The sequence below is a fragment of the Salvelinus fontinalis genome, chromosome 30, assembly GCF_029448725.1.
Source record: "Salvelinus fontinalis isolate EN_2023a chromosome 30, ASM2944872v1, whole genome shotgun sequence".
NCBI lineage: Eukaryota > Metazoa > Chordata > Actinopteri > Salmoniformes > Salmonidae > Salvelinus > Salvelinus fontinalis.
The window spans coordinates 10,482,141-10,501,257 of record NC_074694.1 but is presented as its reverse complement, the minus strand read 5'-3'; the positions used below and the strand labels follow the sequence as shown (position 1 = coordinate 10,501,257).

The window sequence follows — 19,117 nt, the reverse complement described above, 5'->3', positions numbered from 1 at the left end:
ATTCTATCAATTTTTAAATAATTTCTTCCAAGCCAAAAACATTTCCCTATTCTATTCTATTCCATTCTATTCTATTATATCATTGTTTATCCTACCGTTATAAATAATATGGACAGAGGTATAGCCTATACCCAAAAGCAACTAGGCTATATTTCAGTCCCTTCTGCCAGCATCTTTTCAAACCTGATGCGTCACTACAGTTTACACCGTCTGTCCTTGCTGGTTGGAATTCGCTCCTCTCAACAGAGTCATATTTCCCTTTTTAGGGCATGAGAATGTTTACGTAATTTGGGGAGAACTCGCATCTCTAGCAAACTCGACTATGTGGAACAGGCGGAGCCTATCGGGAAAGAGTGACATCAGCTTGTGCCAATCGCGTTAGCGGTAACATATATGCCATTTCTCTTATTGGTCAGGTGGCGGACATAGCATTTTGTCGGGTAGGTTGCTCACTCTTCGAGAGCTGCGGTTGGGGATTCTCACATTGATGGTTGCAAGGGGAGTAGTTAGTGTTCCCAGAGAGCGAAACTGTGCTGGGCAAGGAAAGTGTTGGATTAACCTTAGACTTTACAGGGGCACAAACAAGAGAGGGAACTTTTGAAACAGCCAAACGGGGCCAGACTTTTTTTTCTCTTGGATAGGAGAGCGGACTCAAGTTTTCATCATGCCGGTTTTTCACACAAAGACGATAGAAAGTATCCTAGAGCCGGTGGCTCAGCAGATATCCCATCTGGTGATAATGCACGAAGAAGGTGAGGTGGACGGGAAAGCTATCCCGGATCTCACGGCTCCCGTGGCTGCCGTGCAGGCAGCAGTCAGCAACCTGGTTCGGGTAAGTGAAACGTCCCAACCGAATATCCCTGACTTCGGGCAGGTTACCTGTCGCACGTTGTCTGTGTAGTGGCTACATTGTGCAGCCCGCCACGATTCCTTGTCATTTTCTCTAAGAAGTTACCGCTGTGGTTACTTTGTTATTTTCCCTGCTCTGTAGGTTGGCAACATTCTGCTTTTAGAACGCGAGCGATGTAACTACAATGTATCAAGTTTTGTTGAAGTTTTCCACTTGGGCCATAGGGCAGTGACGCCCTTTTCCCCTTGAAAATATGCCCTGCCCCCTGGAGCCGAGGGTTGACTGCCATATCTCGACGTATAGGCCTATAATATTCTCATGCCGGAGTATTTCAAACAAATATACTTTGTATCTAACTAACAATTGAAACGACACTTGTATATGCATCATCAATTCAAGTGTCCTCTAGCAATTCATGATCACTTCAGCTGTTTTCGTGAATGCCGGTTCTGGCCGGTTCTGACTTAGAATATGGACAATTACAAATACCTAGGTGTCTGGTTAGACTGTAGACTATTACATCTAGAATTGGCTTCCTATTTCGCAACAAAACATCCTTAACTCATGCTGCCAAACATACTCTCGTAAAACTGACTATCCTACCGATCCTTGACTTTGGCGATGTCGTTTACAAAATAGCCTCTAACACCACTCAACAAATTGGATGTAGTCTTCCACAGTGCCATATACTAACCACCACTGCGACCTGTATGCTCTCGTTGGCTGGCCCTCGCTTCATATCCGTCACCAAACCCACTGGCTCCAGCTCTATAAGTTTCTGCTAGGTAAAGCCCCGCCTTCTCTCAGCTCACTGGTCACTATAGCAGCCCCCACCCGTAGCACGCGCTCCAGCAGGTATATTTCACTGGTCACTATAGCAGCACTCACCCGTAGCACGCGCTCCAGCAGGTATATTTCACTGGTCACTATAGCAGCACTCACCCGTAGCACGCGCTCCAGCAGGTATATTTCACTGGTCACTATAGCAGCACTCACCCGTAGCACGCGCTCCAGCAGGTATATCTCACTGGTCACTATAGCAGCCCCCACCCGTAGCACGCGCTCCAGCAGGTATATTTCACTGGTCACTATAGCAGCCCCCACCCGTAGCACGCGCTCCAGCAGGTATATTTCACTGGTCACTATAGCAGCCCCCACCCGTAGCACGCGCTCCAGCAGGTATATTTCACTGGTCACTATAGCAGCACTCACCCGTAGCACGCGCTCCAGCAGGTATATTTCACTGGTCACTATAGCAGCACCCACCCGTAGCACGCGCTCCAGCAGGTATATCTCACTGGTCACTATAGCAGCCCCCACCCGTAGCACGCGCTCCAGCAGGTATATTTCACTGGTCACTATAGCAGCCCCCACCCGTAGCACGCGCTCCAGCAGGTATATTTCACTGGTCACTATAGCAGCCCCCACCCGTAGCACGCGCTCCAGCAGGTATATCTCACTGGTCACTATAGCAGCCCCCACCCGTAGCACGCGCTCCAGCAGGTATATTTCACTGGTCACTATAGCAGCACTCACCCGTAGCACGCGCTCCAGCAGGTATATTTCACTGGTCACTATAGCAGCACCCACCCGTAGCACGCGCTCCAGCAGGTATATTTCACTGGTCACCCCCAAAGCCAACTCCTGCTTTGGCTGCCTTTCCTTCCAGTTCTCTGCTGCCAATGACTGGAACGAATTGCAAAAATCACTGAAGCTGGAGACTCATATCTCCCTCACTAACTTTAAGCACCAACTGTCAGAGCAGCTCACAGATCATTGCACCTGTACATAGCCCATCTATAAATAACCCACCCAACTACCTCATCCACATATTGTTATTTTTTTTTTTTCTTTGCTCCTTTGCACCCCAGTATCTCTACTTGCACACTCATCTTCTGCACATCTATCACTCCAGTGTTTAATTGCTATATTGTAATTACTTCACCACTACGGCCTATTTATTGCCTTACCTCCCTAATCTTATCTCACTTGCACACACTGTATATATATTTTTTCCTATTGTGTTATTGACTGTACGTTTGTTTATTCCATGTGTAACTCTGTGTTGTTGTTTGTGTCGCACTGCTTTGCTTTATCTTGGCCAGGTCGCAGTTGTAAATGAGAACTTGTTCTCAACTGGCCTACCTGGTTAAATAAAGGTGAAGTAAAAAATGCCAACATACAATTGCGTGGATCCACATGTTTCCTCCACAAGCTTTTTATTGAGAATTCGTGGAAGACCGATGAGTGGATCAGGACTGAAAAGGACAACCCCATTGTATGACATTGTATTAAGCATGTCATCAAATGGTATTTGTCTCATGCGCCAAATACAACAGGTGTAAACCTGATCATGAAATGCCGAATACAACAGGTGTAGACCTGATCATGAAATGCTGAATACAACAGGTGTAGACCTGACCTTGAAATGCTGAATACAACAGGTGTAGTAGACCTGACCTTGAAATGCTGAATACAACAGGTGTAGTAGACCTTACAGTGAAATGCTGAATACAACAGGTGTAGACCTGGCCTTGAAATGCTGAATACAACAGGTGTAGTAGACCTTAGAGAAATGCTGAATACAACAGGTGTAGTAGACCTTACAGTGAAATGCTGAATACAACAGGTGTAGACCTGATCATGAAATGCTGAATACAACAGGTGTAGACCTGACCGTTAAATGCTGAATACAACACGTGTAGACCTGACCGTGAAATGCTGAATACAACAGGTGTAGACTTGACCGTGAAATGCTGAATACAAAAGGTGTAGACCTGATCGTGAAATGCTGAATGCAACAGGTGTAGACCTGATCGTGAAAAGCTGAATACAACAGGTGTAGACCTGACCGTGAAATGCTGAATACAACAGGTGTAGACCTGACCGTGAAATGCTGAATACAACAGGTGTAGACTTGACCGTGAAATGCTGAATACAACAGGTGTAGACCTGACCGTGAAATGCTGAATACAACAGGTGTAGACCTGACCGTGAAATGCTGAATACAACAGGTGTAGACCTGATCGTGAAATGCTGAATACAACAGGTGTAGACCTGACCATGAAATCAATCAATCAAGTTTATTTTATATAGCCCTTCGTACATCAGCTAATATCTCGAAGTGCTGTACAGAAACCCAGCCTAAAACCCCAAACAGCAAGCAATGCAGGTGTAGAAGCACGGTGGCTAGGAAAAACTCCCTAGAAAGGCCAAAACCTAGGAAGAAACCTAGAGAGGAACCAGGCTATGAGGGGCGGCCAGTCCTCTTCTGGCTGTGCCGGGTGGAGATTATAACAGAACATGGCCAAGATGTTCAAAATGTTCATAAATGACAAGCATGGTCAAATAATAATCAGGAATAAATGTCAGTTGGCTTTTCATAGCCAAAATGCTGAATACAACAGGTGTAGACTTGACCGTGAAATGCTGAATACAACAGGTGTAGACCTGACCGTGAAATGCTGAATACAACAGGTGTAGACCTGACCGTGAAATGCTGAATACAACAGGTGTAGACCTGATCGTGAAATGCTGAATACAACAGGTGTAGACCTGACCATGAAATCAATCAATCAAGTTTATTTTATATAGCCCTTCGTACATCAGCTAATATCTCGAAGTGCTGTACAGAAACCCAGCCTAAAACCCCAAACAGCAAGCAATGCAGGTGTAGAAGCACGGTGGCTAGGAAAAACTCCCTAGAAAGGCCAAAACCTAGGAAGAAACCTAGAGAGGAACCAGGCTATGAGGGGCGGCCAGTCCTCTTCTGGCTGTGCCGGGTGGAGATTATAACAGAACATGGCCAAGATGTTCAAAATGTTCATAAATGACAAGCATGGTCAAATAATAATCAGGAATAAATGTCAGTTGGCTTTTCATAGCCAAAATGCTGAACACAACAGGTGGAGACCTGACCGTGAAATGCTGAACACAACAGGTGTAGACCTGACCGCGAAATGCTTACTTACAAGCACTTAACCAACAATGAAGTCCTGAAAGAAAGAAAGAAATCCTGATCTGTCGGCTAATGACAGACAGATCATTTATATTTTCTGAATACAGTCCATGTAGCTTATGCAGGACAATACAATCTTTGTTGTATAGCCTACAGTAAGGGGCGGCAGGTAGGCTAGTGGTTAGAGCGTTGGGCCGAGCTGACAAGGTATAAATATGTCCTTCTTCCCCTGAACAAGGCAGTTAACCCACTGTTCCTAGGCCGTCATTGTAAATAAGAATTTGACTTGCCGAGTTAAAAAAAGAAATCTCTCTGTGTGTGTGGTGCTCCTCTACATAAAGGAGATGACTGACAACTCCACGGAAACCTAGTCTACAGTCAGATATGTAGGCCTGCAGTCGGATATGTAGGCCTGCAGTCGGATATGTAGGCCTGCAGTCGGATATGTAGGCCTGCAGTCGGATACAGAAACGACATACTCTTTATCATTTAGTATAAATTAAGTCTTCATTGTGACAGTTTTTTTCTTCTCCCCGAACAGTTTTGACTTGAATGAACCCCATCTGGAGCCGTCTGAAAGGTGGCCTGGTTAGAGGAGAGTGTAAATAGAATCAAAGGTAGTGAAAACCTCAGTGGTGCCCCACAAAACCTCTTCATAAAGGAGATGACTGACTGAACCCCATGGCAACCAGCAACCGAGGCATACAGTCTAGGCATGTACTTGTAAAAATGGCAGATTAGTACAGAATCCAAAAGCAATTTCTTCCCTAATATCAATTTTATGAAGTATTAGTGTTTTCGTCTGCAGTCTAAACGTGACGTGACCATACTACACTGGAAAAGTACCAATGAACAAATTACCATTTTCATTTCCTTTTTCTTGTTTACTAAGATCATAGCTGAGATGAGGATTTCCTAAGTGAAGAAGCGAAAAATGTCTCTTTATCGGTGCCTTTGCAGAACTTGTGGTTTACAAAAAAAGGAAATTAAATTAAAAAAAACCTCTTCCAAACAGTGCAGCAGCTCAGGCGATAAGAAGGATGTTCCAGGCCATGCAGGGACACTGCCACTTCACTATTCAGTACAAGATGTTATAGTAGAGTGCTACACAACCAGAAATCGCCAGGAGTCCCTGGTAGCTGTCTGGAGGATAGATTTAGACAATTGAACTGGCTTTTCTGATCCTCTCCTCACAGCTAATGTTTACTCATTGTAGCAGCATTTTTGTTTACGTGTTGGCACTGGCCTGGCTAGTTGGGCCTGGCCTGGCTAGTTGGCCTGGCTGGGTGGCCTGGCTGGCTGTCCATCTGGTGTAGACCCATGGGCTAAACAAGCCCATGGGCCCATACATACATACATACAGAGTCACTTCTGTAACCATTCCTTTCTTTTACTGGGAGTCATTTATTGTAAATCTTCCACCAAATATATAACAATAGGGAGAAAATATCAGTACAACAAACAAAAGCATCCGTTTTCTCATGACTTTGTTGGTCCTCGTCAGAATCTCCATTTTAATAACTGCTGAAAACACGTGGTTCTCATTGGCCTTTACACTGTTCACCTGTCCTCTGTGAATTGTGATAAAAGGTATGTTTGCAGAAAGGCAGTGAGATCTATGGCCTTCCTGATAAAGTCATATTATTAAGAAGCACTGTGAAAGGACCAGACGTTTTACAGTCTAAAAGGGACTAAGCAATCATAAACATGAAAGTGACTCTTTCTTACACATCTATTTCTTCTTCTGACGCTCTATAAACGGACACTGGGATGCATGTTCACACAGTTGTATTCAAGTTGATTGGTCGTGTATACAGTTGAGCAGATGTTCTAGCAGGTGCTGAGAAATGCTATGTAACAAGCTATTATTATTATTACCCTTATTGAATTGGTTTCAGTAGTTCAGACCAGCACTTCCGTTTTGGTCAGGCCCTTCGTGGTTGTAATGTAAGTAGCCAAAGCTTGTTTCTGTGGAGAGATGTCATGTAGGGATCACCACCAGGCTTCTCTGTGGTTAGTACGAGCAGGCAGACGAGGCGAGTGATCATATTCACGTTAGCCTTCTCCTTTGGGGGGTGAAATCAGTGAAAATCAATTCCCCAGCTGTGCTATCTGAACAGTGATCACATATTTCCAACTGTGGCACGACGATGAAGGCGTAACTCACACTGTAATAATTTCCTGTTTCCCTAGAAACGGTATCAACACTGTCACTGTTATGATGTTATTGAAATGCTCCGGCATCGACTTGTGTGAGTGTGTTTTGCAGTGCACTTCGTGGTTTAAAAAAAAAAAAGGCCTCTTGTTGTATCTGAGTTGGAGGCGTCTAGATCGTAAAGCCTGTTCTGTCTACTGAATTAGTGCTCTTCTAGAACCATCCACTGCAGCAGACCTGGGTTCAGATACTATTTGACATCTTTCAAATACTTTCAGCGTTTGCTCTAGCCTGGTTAGAGTGCCAGATGGGCGGGGTTTATAGTTTTTGGACTACTCTGTTGGGACATTTTTAAGTCAGGCAAGCTCAATCAAGCACAGATAAAATATTTGAAATAGTAGTTGAACCCAGGTCTGAAACCAAACCAAGGGCTGGGTCTCAGCCTCTTTCAGACAGGGTGCTGTAACTCATGTGGCCTCGGCCACTCAATGAAACCAATGACTTTACCTCAGACATTCCCAGGGAGAGGCTGGGCCAAAGAAAGCCATTCACTTTGTCTCGGCTACCCACAAAACAACACATTGCACAGACTTGTAGACCCCTGGCTAATGGCTAGGCTACACCTCAGAGTTTACAATTAAATCTAACGTTCACATCCCACCATGCAATCCTTACTAAACTGCAAAACCAGCCAATTATTGGATTCGGCTACATTAATTCCTCGATTTGTTGAATTGTGTTTACAATATCTGCCGTGGGTTGTTGTTGATCTCCTGGGATAGCCAGGGAATGTGTTTTCAGCTGTTTGAATGAAGACCTCCTGTATCTGTCTGACTGCTGCTGGGGCCTTCAGTCTTTTAATGATCAGTCATCTTGTGAATGTTTAAAAAGGATGGAAATCCCATTATCCCAGATACATGGAGATGAAAAGGTCTTTCTTTATCATGAGCCAAGATGTTTTCCTCAGCATTAACTCAGCCAGAGGACAGACTTTATCAGCCATTAGTGTCTATGGTTTATTCAGCTGACGGACTGTAAATCAGACCATATATAATCTCTATGGTGTCAGTTTGATGTCTCTGGTTGTGTTCATCTATTCAATGCCAATCTAAGTAGATTGAAAAGGGACCAACCTTGATGTTTGTGTAGAAGGAATCAGCCTTGATGGCTGTAATCCATCCCTTAGCCTTGGCTCCCACTATAACAAGTGTTATTCAGTCAGGCATACTATTTAACAGGCGTAGTTCTGAGATGACTAAAAGAGAGCTTATGAAATGAGGCCTACTGTACTTTGTCAATTCTGCAGTTCATTTTTATTGTCTTTAAAATGGGGAGAAAGCATGTCGACGGCAGACGTAGGACCTTGGCATAGACTGGGAACTGAATATTTGGAGACTGCAATATCATTGAGTCTTGTGCAAAAGGAAGGATGCACTGCTCCTACTTGTCTTTTTTTTTTAGGAGTCCTGCAAAGACACTAAGACAGGCCTATTACTCAGATCAGCTTCTCTCGTTTCCCTCCATCTTTATTTCAGGCCTACACGTAAGCAGCTAGCAGAAGTGTTTATGAACCATTATTCAAGTGAAGTGATAAGGAAAGACATGGAACACAATGGCTTTCGAGTGGCGCAGCGGTCTAAGGCACTGCATCTCAGTGCTAGGTGCGTCACTACAGACCCTGGTTCGATCCCGGGCTGTATCACAACCGGCCGTGATCGGCAGTCCCAAAGGGGCGGCGCACAATTTGCCCAGCATCATCTGGGGAGGGTTTGGCCAGGGGGCAGGTCGTCATTGTAAAGTAAGAATGTGTTCTTAACTGTCTAGTTAAATAAATGAGAAAAAAAAACACACAAGGGGAAGTTCATAGTCAACTTGTTTGTTGATGACAGTTGACAATATTGTAATTTCACAACAAACCTCAGTTTAACACATGAATGTAGGCAGAAGTGCCTCCTCACTTCACTATATTTCAGTATGGAAAATTGCATCAATATCAAGTAACTGGTCTCAATAAATGATTTTATTTTCTTACTACATCAATTAATTCAAATGTACTTCTTTAATGTGTGATTATGGGGGAATATATATGTCTAAGTCAAGTGGTTTAAGGCCTTCCAAAATAAACTGCGTCCTGTTATCTGCTTCTCCAGTTTCCTGTCATTTGTCCAAGGAAGGGGGGTGGGGGGGGGGGGGGGCAGGGAGAGGATGGATGTAGGGAGAGAGGAAAGGAGGGGGTGAAAGAGGTTGGTGGGTGGGTGGGGTGCAGTTAGTCAAGTCAGGAAGGATAATGGCTATGGATCTGAATCCTCCAGCAGCAGTCCAATGCTCCAGCAGCTGTTCGTTAGTCTCGGTCCCTCCGACCAGTGTACTAACTTAACTAAAACTCTGCTGGGTGGTGATGAGCCCTCCCTCTGTCCTCAGCGGTGATACATCTGATGGCCCTAGACCACAACAGCCAGGAGAAATGGTGTGTAGTCAGATGTCAGGAAACCACGCGAATATTTGTGTTCCATCGAGTCACCTCAGTTAAGTTGTGTAAGCGCGTCTCAAATGGTACCCTATTCCCTATATAGTGCACTGCTTTTGATCAGGGCCCATAAGACGCTGGCCAAAAGTAGTGTACTATGTAGGGAATAGGGTGCCATTTGGCATATTTAGTTGTGGTGTATGGTGAAGCTCTAAACTCTGTCAAAAGATTACTCTCAAGACTCTGAGCAAATTCAGGTTGGTCCCTCCCCATTTCCTTCCATTTTAAGAGACGTTTTGCAACAGAATCGCCGTAATGCATAGGCCCCCAGGCGAGCCGGCACGAGGGAGGGAGAGAGAGAGAGAGAGAGGAGGGGGGGGGGGGGGGCAGAAAAAAATGTGGTGCGCATATGTCTTGGTAATCAGTCTTGCATGCCTCGCTAATTCACGTCTTCCTCTCTGGGTTGATTTAAATTACACAGATTTCTCCAGGCCTTTATAGCCTATCGTCTAGTTAGGCTACAGCACAGCAAATACGTTTTAGTGGGGTAAAAAAACATTGCTTTTCGGTTTGTGATTTTTCTTAGCTTTCACACCCCTAATCTATGTATACTCAGCTAGCTAGCTGACCATCACTCATCATTACTCCTCTGATGTCATTTGATACCACCTGATCTAGTCCTGTTTTACCACCTCTTAACACAACTACACAGTGAGGCCGTGTTGGAGGGGTTAGCCATAACTATGTCTTCTATGTGTTCTCTGGAGAGGTCTGCAGATTTGGGATGATCTGACAGGACTTTGTGATGGAAAAATGTTATGTTTGTGCTTTTCTAATAACCAATTTCATGCATGTGACTGAAATACTCTTCTCTGTCAGTATTTGCAATTTGGCAGTATGCCCAGACCTTTGTTTTGAGAACGAAATATATCTGTTTTCAGCTTAGAGAGAAGAAGCCTTGTGAGGTATTGGTCTTTCACGTGCATAAACCAGTATTGGTATGTAACATGAATGAAGCAAACGTTAATGATGAATTAATTATGAATGAAGAATAAGCTAAATCATGCACATATAACTTCTCTGCGATATTTAAGAGAACTAACGGGACTGTCCCGGCAGAGCTTCTGACAGACGTTCACTATGGTGCATCAAGTTGGTTGGAACCTCTCCAGTGCGCTGTTAATAAACAATGATTCATTTAAGATTGAGAGTTATGGGCACATACTTTCTTTCCGTAACGCTTTCAGAGCAGACGATTTTTGATGGCGGTGTGGACACTTGGGTCTAATAGAATGTAACCATAGAAAGGACTAGCTCCACAAACTAGGTCCACATCTGAAAGAACTAGCTCCACAAACTAGCTCCACTTCTGAAAGAACTAGCTCCACTTCTGAAAGAACTAGCTCCACATCTGAAAGAACTAGCTCCACATCTGAAAGAACTAGCTCCACATCTGAAAGAACTAGCTCCACATCTGAAAGAACTAGCTCCACATCTGAAAGAACTAGCTCCACATCTGAAAGAACTAGCTCTACATCTGAAAGAACTAGCTCTACATCTGAAAGAACTAGCTCTACATCTGAAAGAACTAGCTCTACATCTGAAAGAACTAGCTCTACATCTGAAAGAACTAGCTCCACATCTGAAAGAACTAGCTCCACAAACTAGCTCCACATCTGAAAGATCTAGCGCCACAAACTAGCTCCACTTCTGAAAGAACTAGCTCCACTTCTGAAAGAACTAGCTCCACTTCTGAAAGAACTAGCTCCACATCTGAAAGAACTAGCTCCACAAACTAGCTCCGCATCTGAAAGAACTAGCTCCGCATCTGAAAGAACTAGCTCCGCATCTGAAAGAACTAGCTCCGCATCTGAAAGAACTAGCGCCGCATCTGAAAGAACTAGCGCCGCATCTGAAAGAACTAGCGCCGCATCTGAAAGAACTAGCTCTACATCTGAAAGAACTAGCTCTACATCTGAAAGAACTAGCTCTACATCTGAAAGAACTAGCTCTACATCTGAAAGAACTAGCTCCACATCTGAAAGAACTAGCTCCACAAACTAGCTCCACATCTGAAAGATCTAGCGCCACAAACTAGCTCCACTTCTGAAAGAACTAGCTCCACTTCTGAAAGAACTAGCTCCACTTCTGAAAGAACTAGCTCCACATCTGAAAGAACTAGCTCCACAAACTAGCTCCGCATCTGAAAGAACTAGCTCCGCATCTGAAAGAACTAGCTCCGCATCTGAAAGAACTAGCTCCGCATCTGAAAGAACTAGCGCCGCATCTGAAAGAACTAGCGCCGCATCTGAAAGAACTAGCGCCGCATCTGAAAGAACTAGCTCCACATCTGAAAGAACTAGCTCCACATCTGAAAGAACTAGCTCCACATCTGAAAGGACTAGCTCCACATCTGAAAGAACTAGCTCCACATCTGAAAGGACTAGCTCCACATCTGAAAGGACTAGCTCCACATCTGAAAGGACTAGCTCCACATCTGAAAGGACTAGCTCCACATCTGAAAGGACTAGCTCCACATCTGAAAGGACTAGCTCCACATCTGAAAGGACTAGCTCCACATCTGAAAGGACTAGCTCCACATCTGAAAGGACTAGCTCCACATCTGAAAGGACTAGCTCCACATCTGAAAGGACTAGCTCCACATCTGAAAGAACTAGCTCCACATCTGAAAGGACTAGCTCCACATCTGAAAGGACTAGCTCCACATCTGAAAGGACTAGCTCCACATCTGAAAGGACTAGCTCCACATCTGAAAGAACTAGCTCCACATCTGAAAGGACTAGCTCCACATCTGAAAGGACTAGCTCCACAAACTAGCTCCACATCTGAAAGAACTAGCTCCACATCTGAAAGGACTAGCTCCACATCTGAAAGGACTAGCTCCACATCTGAAAGGACTAGCTCCACATCTGAAAGGACTAGCTCCACATCTGAAAGGACTAGCTCCACATCTGAAAGGACTAGCTCCACATCTGAAAGGACTAGCTCCACATCTGAAAGGACTAGCTCCACATCTGAAAGAACTAGCTCCACATCTGAAAGGACTAGCTCCACATCTGAAAGGACTAGCTCCACATCTGAAAGGACTAGCTCCACATCTGAAAGGACTAGCTCCACATCTGAAAGGACTAGCTCCACATCTGAAAGAACTAGCTCCACATCTGAAAGAACTAGCTCTACATCTGAAAGAACTAGCTCTACATCTGAAAGAACTAGCTCTACATCTGAAAGAACTAGCTCTACATCTGAAAGAACTAGCTCTACATCTGAAAGAACTAGCTCCACATCTGAAAGAACTAGCTCCACAAACTAGCTCCACATCTGAAAGATCTAGCGCCACAAACTAGCTCCACTTCTGAAAGAACTAGCTCCACTTCTGAAAGAACTAGCTCCACTTCTGAAAGAACTAGCTCCACATCTGAAAGAACTAGCTCCACAAACTAGCTCCGCATCTGAAAGAACTAGCTCCGCATCTGAAAGAACTAGCTCCGCATCTGAAAGAACTAGCTCCGCATCTGAAAGAACTAGCGCCGCATCTGAAAGAACTAGCGCCGCATCTGAAAGAACTAGCGCCACATCTGAAAGAACTAGCTCCACATCTGAAAGGACTAGCTCCACATCTGAAAGAACTAGCTCCACATCTGAAAGGACTAGCTCCACATCTGAAAGGACTAGCTCCACATCTGAAAGGACTAGCTCCACATCTGAAAGGACTAGCTCCACATCTGAAAGGACTAGCTCCACATCTGAAAGGACTAGCTCCACATCTGAAAGGACTAGCTCCACATCTGAAAGGACTAGCTCCACATCTGAAAGGACTAGCTCCACATCTGAAAGGACTAGCTCCACATCTGAAAGGACTAGCTCCACATCTGAAAGAACTAGCTCCACATCTGAAAGGACTAGCTCCACATCTGAAAGGACTAGCTCCACAAACTAGCTCCACATCTGAAAGAACTAGCTCCACATCTGAAAGGACTAGCTCCACATCTGAAAGGACTAGCTCCACATCTGAAAGGACTAGCTCCACATCTGAAAGGACTAGCTCCACATCTGAAAGGACTAGCTCCACATCTGAAAGGACTAGCTCCACATCTGAAAGGACTAGCTCCACATCTGAAAGGACTAGCTCCACATCTGAAAGGACTAGCTCCACATCTGAAAGGACTAGCTCCACATCTGAAAGGACTAGCTCCACATCTGAAAGGACTAGCTCTGCATCTGAAAGCCAGGCTGTCTTTCTCTTTCTCTGTGCCCCAGTCCTCCAGGCTTTGAGAGTCCCTGGGTGCATGTGAACAATGCCTTGCCTCTTCTGCTGGTCTGGGCCACTTTATCTAGCTCCTTCACAACGCTGCACTGGTCTGTGCTGTTCTGTTGGCAGCTGGAAATAGGAGTGTCAGCTTTTCCACCCCAGACCCTGGCTGGCTGAAGGGCCAGCTTGACATCAGGCTGTGTGGTATGTGACAGCATACTGCCACAATGACAGTCTGAGCCAGCAAATGGATAAACAAGTTGACATTAAGAATTACCTAGTCCGAATATAACGTTTTTTTCAGTGTGCAGACAGAATCATCTATTTTTTAAATAAATAATTACCTATCCATTACCTATCCATTACCTATCCGCCTGTGCTCTTGTCCTTTTAGTAAAGTTCTATGAAGAAAATAGACGTCCCCTTCGGCCCTGCATGCCTGTGTTGCCTAGTCAGTCCGTTTCTGGTTGGGGTTAGAGATCAGAATACAGCCGCCACGCCCTTCAGCTGGAATGAGTGCAAATGCATTCTATTTTTATAGAGTTGTTGGGATCACGGCTGTTGTTGATCTACAGAACACATGAAGAGCAGGAAGTGGGAAAGGGGAAATTAGGATAAAGTGGATCATAATATTACTAAGCCATTTTAGCTTAGTGCAAAACCCCCTACTGTCCCCCTACTGTGCCTGAAAGTGAACACCATTCTCAGAGAAAACAACACACTTTTTGTCTTCGGTCTTTTCAAAGACCTCTTTTCAGCTACTGTGTATTTCCTAAGTCTTTGGTGTATTTAGGCAACAATCCCCTTTCTATTCTTTCAGAAGTCTATACTGTGTACATAGAAGTCTTCTTGTCTGAACTTGCCCTCACCCTGAACAGGATATCACTGTAAGGAAATGTCTTAACCTCTAACGAGCCTCTACCCCGGATCCGGGAGCACCCCTCCCCCACACTGATTAGCATCGCTAGCATAGCGTCACAATTAAATAGTAGCATCTAAATATCATTAAATCACAAGTCCAAGACACCTAATGAAGGATACAGATCCTGTGAATAAAGCCACCATTTCAGATTTTTAAAATGTTTTACAGGGAAGACAAAATATGTAAATCTATTAGCTAACCACGTTAGCGAAAGACACCACTTTTCTAACTCCATCAGTTTCTTACTCCATCAGGTGCTATCACCAATTCGGCTAAACTAAGATATTGATAGCCACTAACCAAGAAAAAAACTCATCAGATGACAGTCTGATAACATATTTATGGTATAGGATAGGTTTTGTTAGAAAAATGTGCATATTTCAGGTAGATTTCATAGTTTACAGTTGCACCCACCGTCACAAATGGACTAGAATAAATAAATAGAGCAACGTGTATTACCTAATTACTAATCATCAAACATTTCGTAAAAATACACAGCATACACTAATCGAAAGACACAGATCCTGTGAATACAGACAATATTTCAGATTTTCTAAGTGTCTTACAGCGAAAACACAATAAATCGTTATATTAACATAGCACATGTGCAAACATTACCAGAGCATAGATTCTAGCCAAAGAGAGCGATAACGTCAACATTGCCAAAATATATTAATTTTTTCACTAACCTTCTCAGAATTCTTCCGATGACACTCCTGTAACATCATATTACACAATCCATATAGAGTTTGCTCTAAAATGTGCATATTTAGCGGCACAAATCGTGCTTACACAATGGAAATACTGTCCAACTACTCAAGCAATCTGCCCGGCAGCATCATGATAATACAACTATTTTTATTGAAAACTATTCATAAACTTGACTAAAAAAATACAGGTTGGCCATGAAATGAAAGATGCATTAGTTATTAATGCAACCGCTAAGTTAGATTTTTAAAATTAACGTTACTAGACATACAGTGTGCGTTACAGACAGACTAGTGCCGCAATAACGGCGTCACTATTTACCGTTATTGAGTTTACATTTTTCCACATAAAAATGGAATAACATCATAAATAGCTCTTACTTTTCGACGAGCTTCCATCGGAATCTTGGCCAAGTGGTACTTTTGTCCAAAAGAATCGTTGCTTGGTTGTAAAACGTTGCATTCAACTTCTGATATAGCAGCTAACTATAGCTAACAATTGCTAACATTAGCTAACGTGTCCAAATCCTCATTACGCAATACTGAGGAAATTCCGAAAAATAGCAATATACTCGCATAATCTGATATAACTCGGTTTCAAATAGCTTCGTTGTGATGTTTCTAACACCTATATCAAATTAAATTACAGACTGATATATCTAAAGTTCATTACTGAGCGTTCGAAAATGGCATCCCGAGGTCTCTCTGCGTAAAGTTCAACGTCGAAAAGAAGGCGTACCTCACTCCTTGGTCTTTTATAACCTCTGAGAGCTACGTAGGAAGCCCATTTCACTTCTCATTGGTTACTGACATCCAGGGGAAGGCGGGTGCAGTTCGTGTCGTTCCATAGGATATACACACCCCTTTAAACTGAACTGAGATCAGAGCTTCGCTCTCAGACCTTCGCAAAACCTGTCATGGATTTCGCTGTAGAAAGAGTTCTGTTCCACTCAGAGACATAATTCAAACGGCTATAGAAACTAGATAGTGTTTTCTATCCAATAATAACAATAATATGCATATTGTACGATCAAGAATTGAGTGGGAAGCCGTTTCATCTGTAGAGACAATTATGCTAATTTGAAACAGCACCCCCTATAGTCGCAAGAAGTTAAGAAAACAGTGATTGGATACGAGAGATTAGCAAAATACTCTGATCTCATTTCCTCAACAGGTCAGTCATTACAACAACCATATAGGGCCAGGTAGGGCTGCATGATATGGTATTAATTATTATAATTTTTTTACATTTATTTTAATTTTCTCCCCTTTTCTCCCCAATTTTCGTGGTATCCAATCGCTAGTAATTACTATCTTTTCTCATCGCTACAACTCCCGTACGGGCTCGGGAGAGACGAAGGTCGAAAGCCATGCGTCCTCCGAAGCACAACCCAACCAAGCCGCACTGCTTCTTTAACACAGCGCGCCTCCAACCCGGAAGCCAGTCGCACCAATGTGTCGGAGGAAACACTGTGCACCTGGCCCCCTTGGTTAGCTCGCACTGCGCCCGGCCCGCCACAGGAGTCGCTGGAGCGCGATGAGACAAGGATATCCCTACCGGCCAAACCCTCCCTAACCCGGACGATGCTAGCCCAATTTGGCGTCGCCCCACGGACCTCCCGGTCGCGGCCGGCTGCGACAGAGCCTGGACGCGAACCCAGAGACTCTGTTGGCGCAGCTAGCACTGCGATGCAGTGCCCTAGACCACTGCGCCACCCGGGAGGCCACGATATGGTATTTTTATAGCAAATATTCAGTGGTGGATAAAGTATCCAATTGTCATACTTGAGTCAAGTATCTGTACTGATGGCACAAAAGCCACGATAGTAGAGTGGTAACGCGCGTGCAAGAAATTTCTCCCAATGCCACTTGGTTACACTGCAGCATCCACCAAGAGGCTCTTGCTGCCAAGCTGCCCCTGAACTCTCGTGTATTTTCTGCACTGTGCAATGATATGGGGATTGGCCATCTAACGCTTTTACAGCATACAGAAGTGTGCTGGTTATCAAGTGGCAAAGTATTGACAAGGTTTTTTGAATTGTGAGATGAGCTTAAAGTTGAATTTATTGACCATAATTTTCACTTGTCTGACCACTTGCACGATGACAAGTTTCTCACACGACTGGCCTATCTGGGTGATGTTTTTTTCCTGCCTGAATGATCTAAATCTAGGATTACAGAGAGTCTCTGCAACTATATTCAATATGCGGGACAAAACTGAGGCTATGATTAGGAAGTTGGAGCTCTTCTCTGTCTGCATTAACAAGGACAACACACAGGGCTTTCCATCATTGTATGATTTTTTTGTGTGCAAATGAACTCAAGATTACGGACAATGTCAAATGTGATATAGCGACGCACCTGAGTGAGTTGGGTGCGCAATTACGCAGGTACTTTCCCGAAATGGACGACACAAACAACTGAATTCGTTATCCCTTTCATGCCCTGCCACCAGTCCACTTACCGATATCTGAACAAGAGAGCCTCATTGAAATTGCAAGTGGTTCTGTGAAAATTGAATTTAATCAGAAGCCACTGCCAGATTTCTGGATTGGGCTGCACTTAGAGGATCCTACCCTTGGAAAATTGCGCTGTTAAGACACTGATGCTCTTTGCAACCAGGTACCTATGTGAGAGTGGATTCTCGGCCCTCACTTGCATGAAAACTAAATACAGTCAGACTGTGTGGAAAATGATTTAAGACTGAGACTGTCCAATACAACCCAACATTGCAGTTATGTACATCCTTTCAAGCACACCCTTCTCATTAACCTGTGGTGAGTTATTCACCATTTTCGATGAACAAATAAGGTTTTATATGTAAGATGGCTAAATAAAGAGCAAAATTATTGATTATTATATTATTATTTGTGCCCTGGTCCTATAAGAGCTCTTTGTCACTTCTCACGAGCCGGGTTATGACAAACTCACTCTCATTCTTATGTTTAATAAATGTATTGTGTGTGTGTGTGACAGCCTTACAATGAGGGTAAAAAAACAACATTTGAGAGTGCGCTGACCCTGGTGCTAGAGGGGGTACGCAGCTGGAGGTTAAATGTTTGAAGGGGTACGGGACTATAAAATGTTTGGGAACCACTGGTCTAAATCATTTGATGATGAGACAGGGTGAAATCCAGAGCTGTACTATATACACTGACTATACCAAACATTAAGAACACCTGCCTGATATTGAGTTGCACTCCTGCCTTTTACCCTCAGAGCTTTACTCTCAGTTCGTCGGGCCATGGACTCTACAGGGTGTCTAAAGCGTTCCACATGGATGCTGGCCCGTGTTGACTCCAATGCTTCCCACAGTTGTGTCAAGTTGGGTGGTGGACCATTCTTGATATATGTGGGAAACTGTTGAGCGTGAAAACCCAGCAGCGTTGCAGTTCTTGACACAAACCGGTGCGTCTGGCACAATCTACCATACCCCGTTCAAAGGGACTTAAATACTTAGTCTTGCTCGTTCACCCTCTGAATGGCACACAAACACAATCCATGTCTCAATTGTCCACCAAATAATAATTCTCTAGTTGGTGATTTTCAAAAGTGGGGTGGGAAAAAAAACGGGGGAAACTTGTAACTGGTAGTGGGGTGGTAGATGCCCACTTTCCCCTTTAACTGGTAGTGGGATGGTAGATTCCCAGTTTCCCCTCTAACTGGTAGTGGGGTGGTAGATGCCCAGTTTCCCCTTTAACTGGTAGTGGGGTGGTAGATGCCCAGTTTCCCCTTTAACTGGTAGTGGGGTGGTAGATGCCCAGTTTCCCCTTTAACTGGTAGTG

The 19,117-nt window shown here is 44.0% G+C and overlaps 1 protein-coding gene across 1 annotated transcript in view; it reads left to right on the top strand.

The window, feature by feature from the left end:
- The first annotated feature begins 443 nt into the window (after window positions 1-443).
- The window catches only part of LOC129828615 (vinculin-like), a 72,074-nt gene continuing 53,400 nt past the window's right edge, over window positions 444-19,117 (top strand). The window contains exon 1 of the mRNA XM_055889697.1: window positions 444-832. Within this exon, the coding sequence (XP_055745672.1) occupies window positions 665-832 (168 nt within the window). The 5' untranslated portion in view covers window positions 444-664. The remainder of the gene's footprint in view (window positions 833-19,117) is intronic.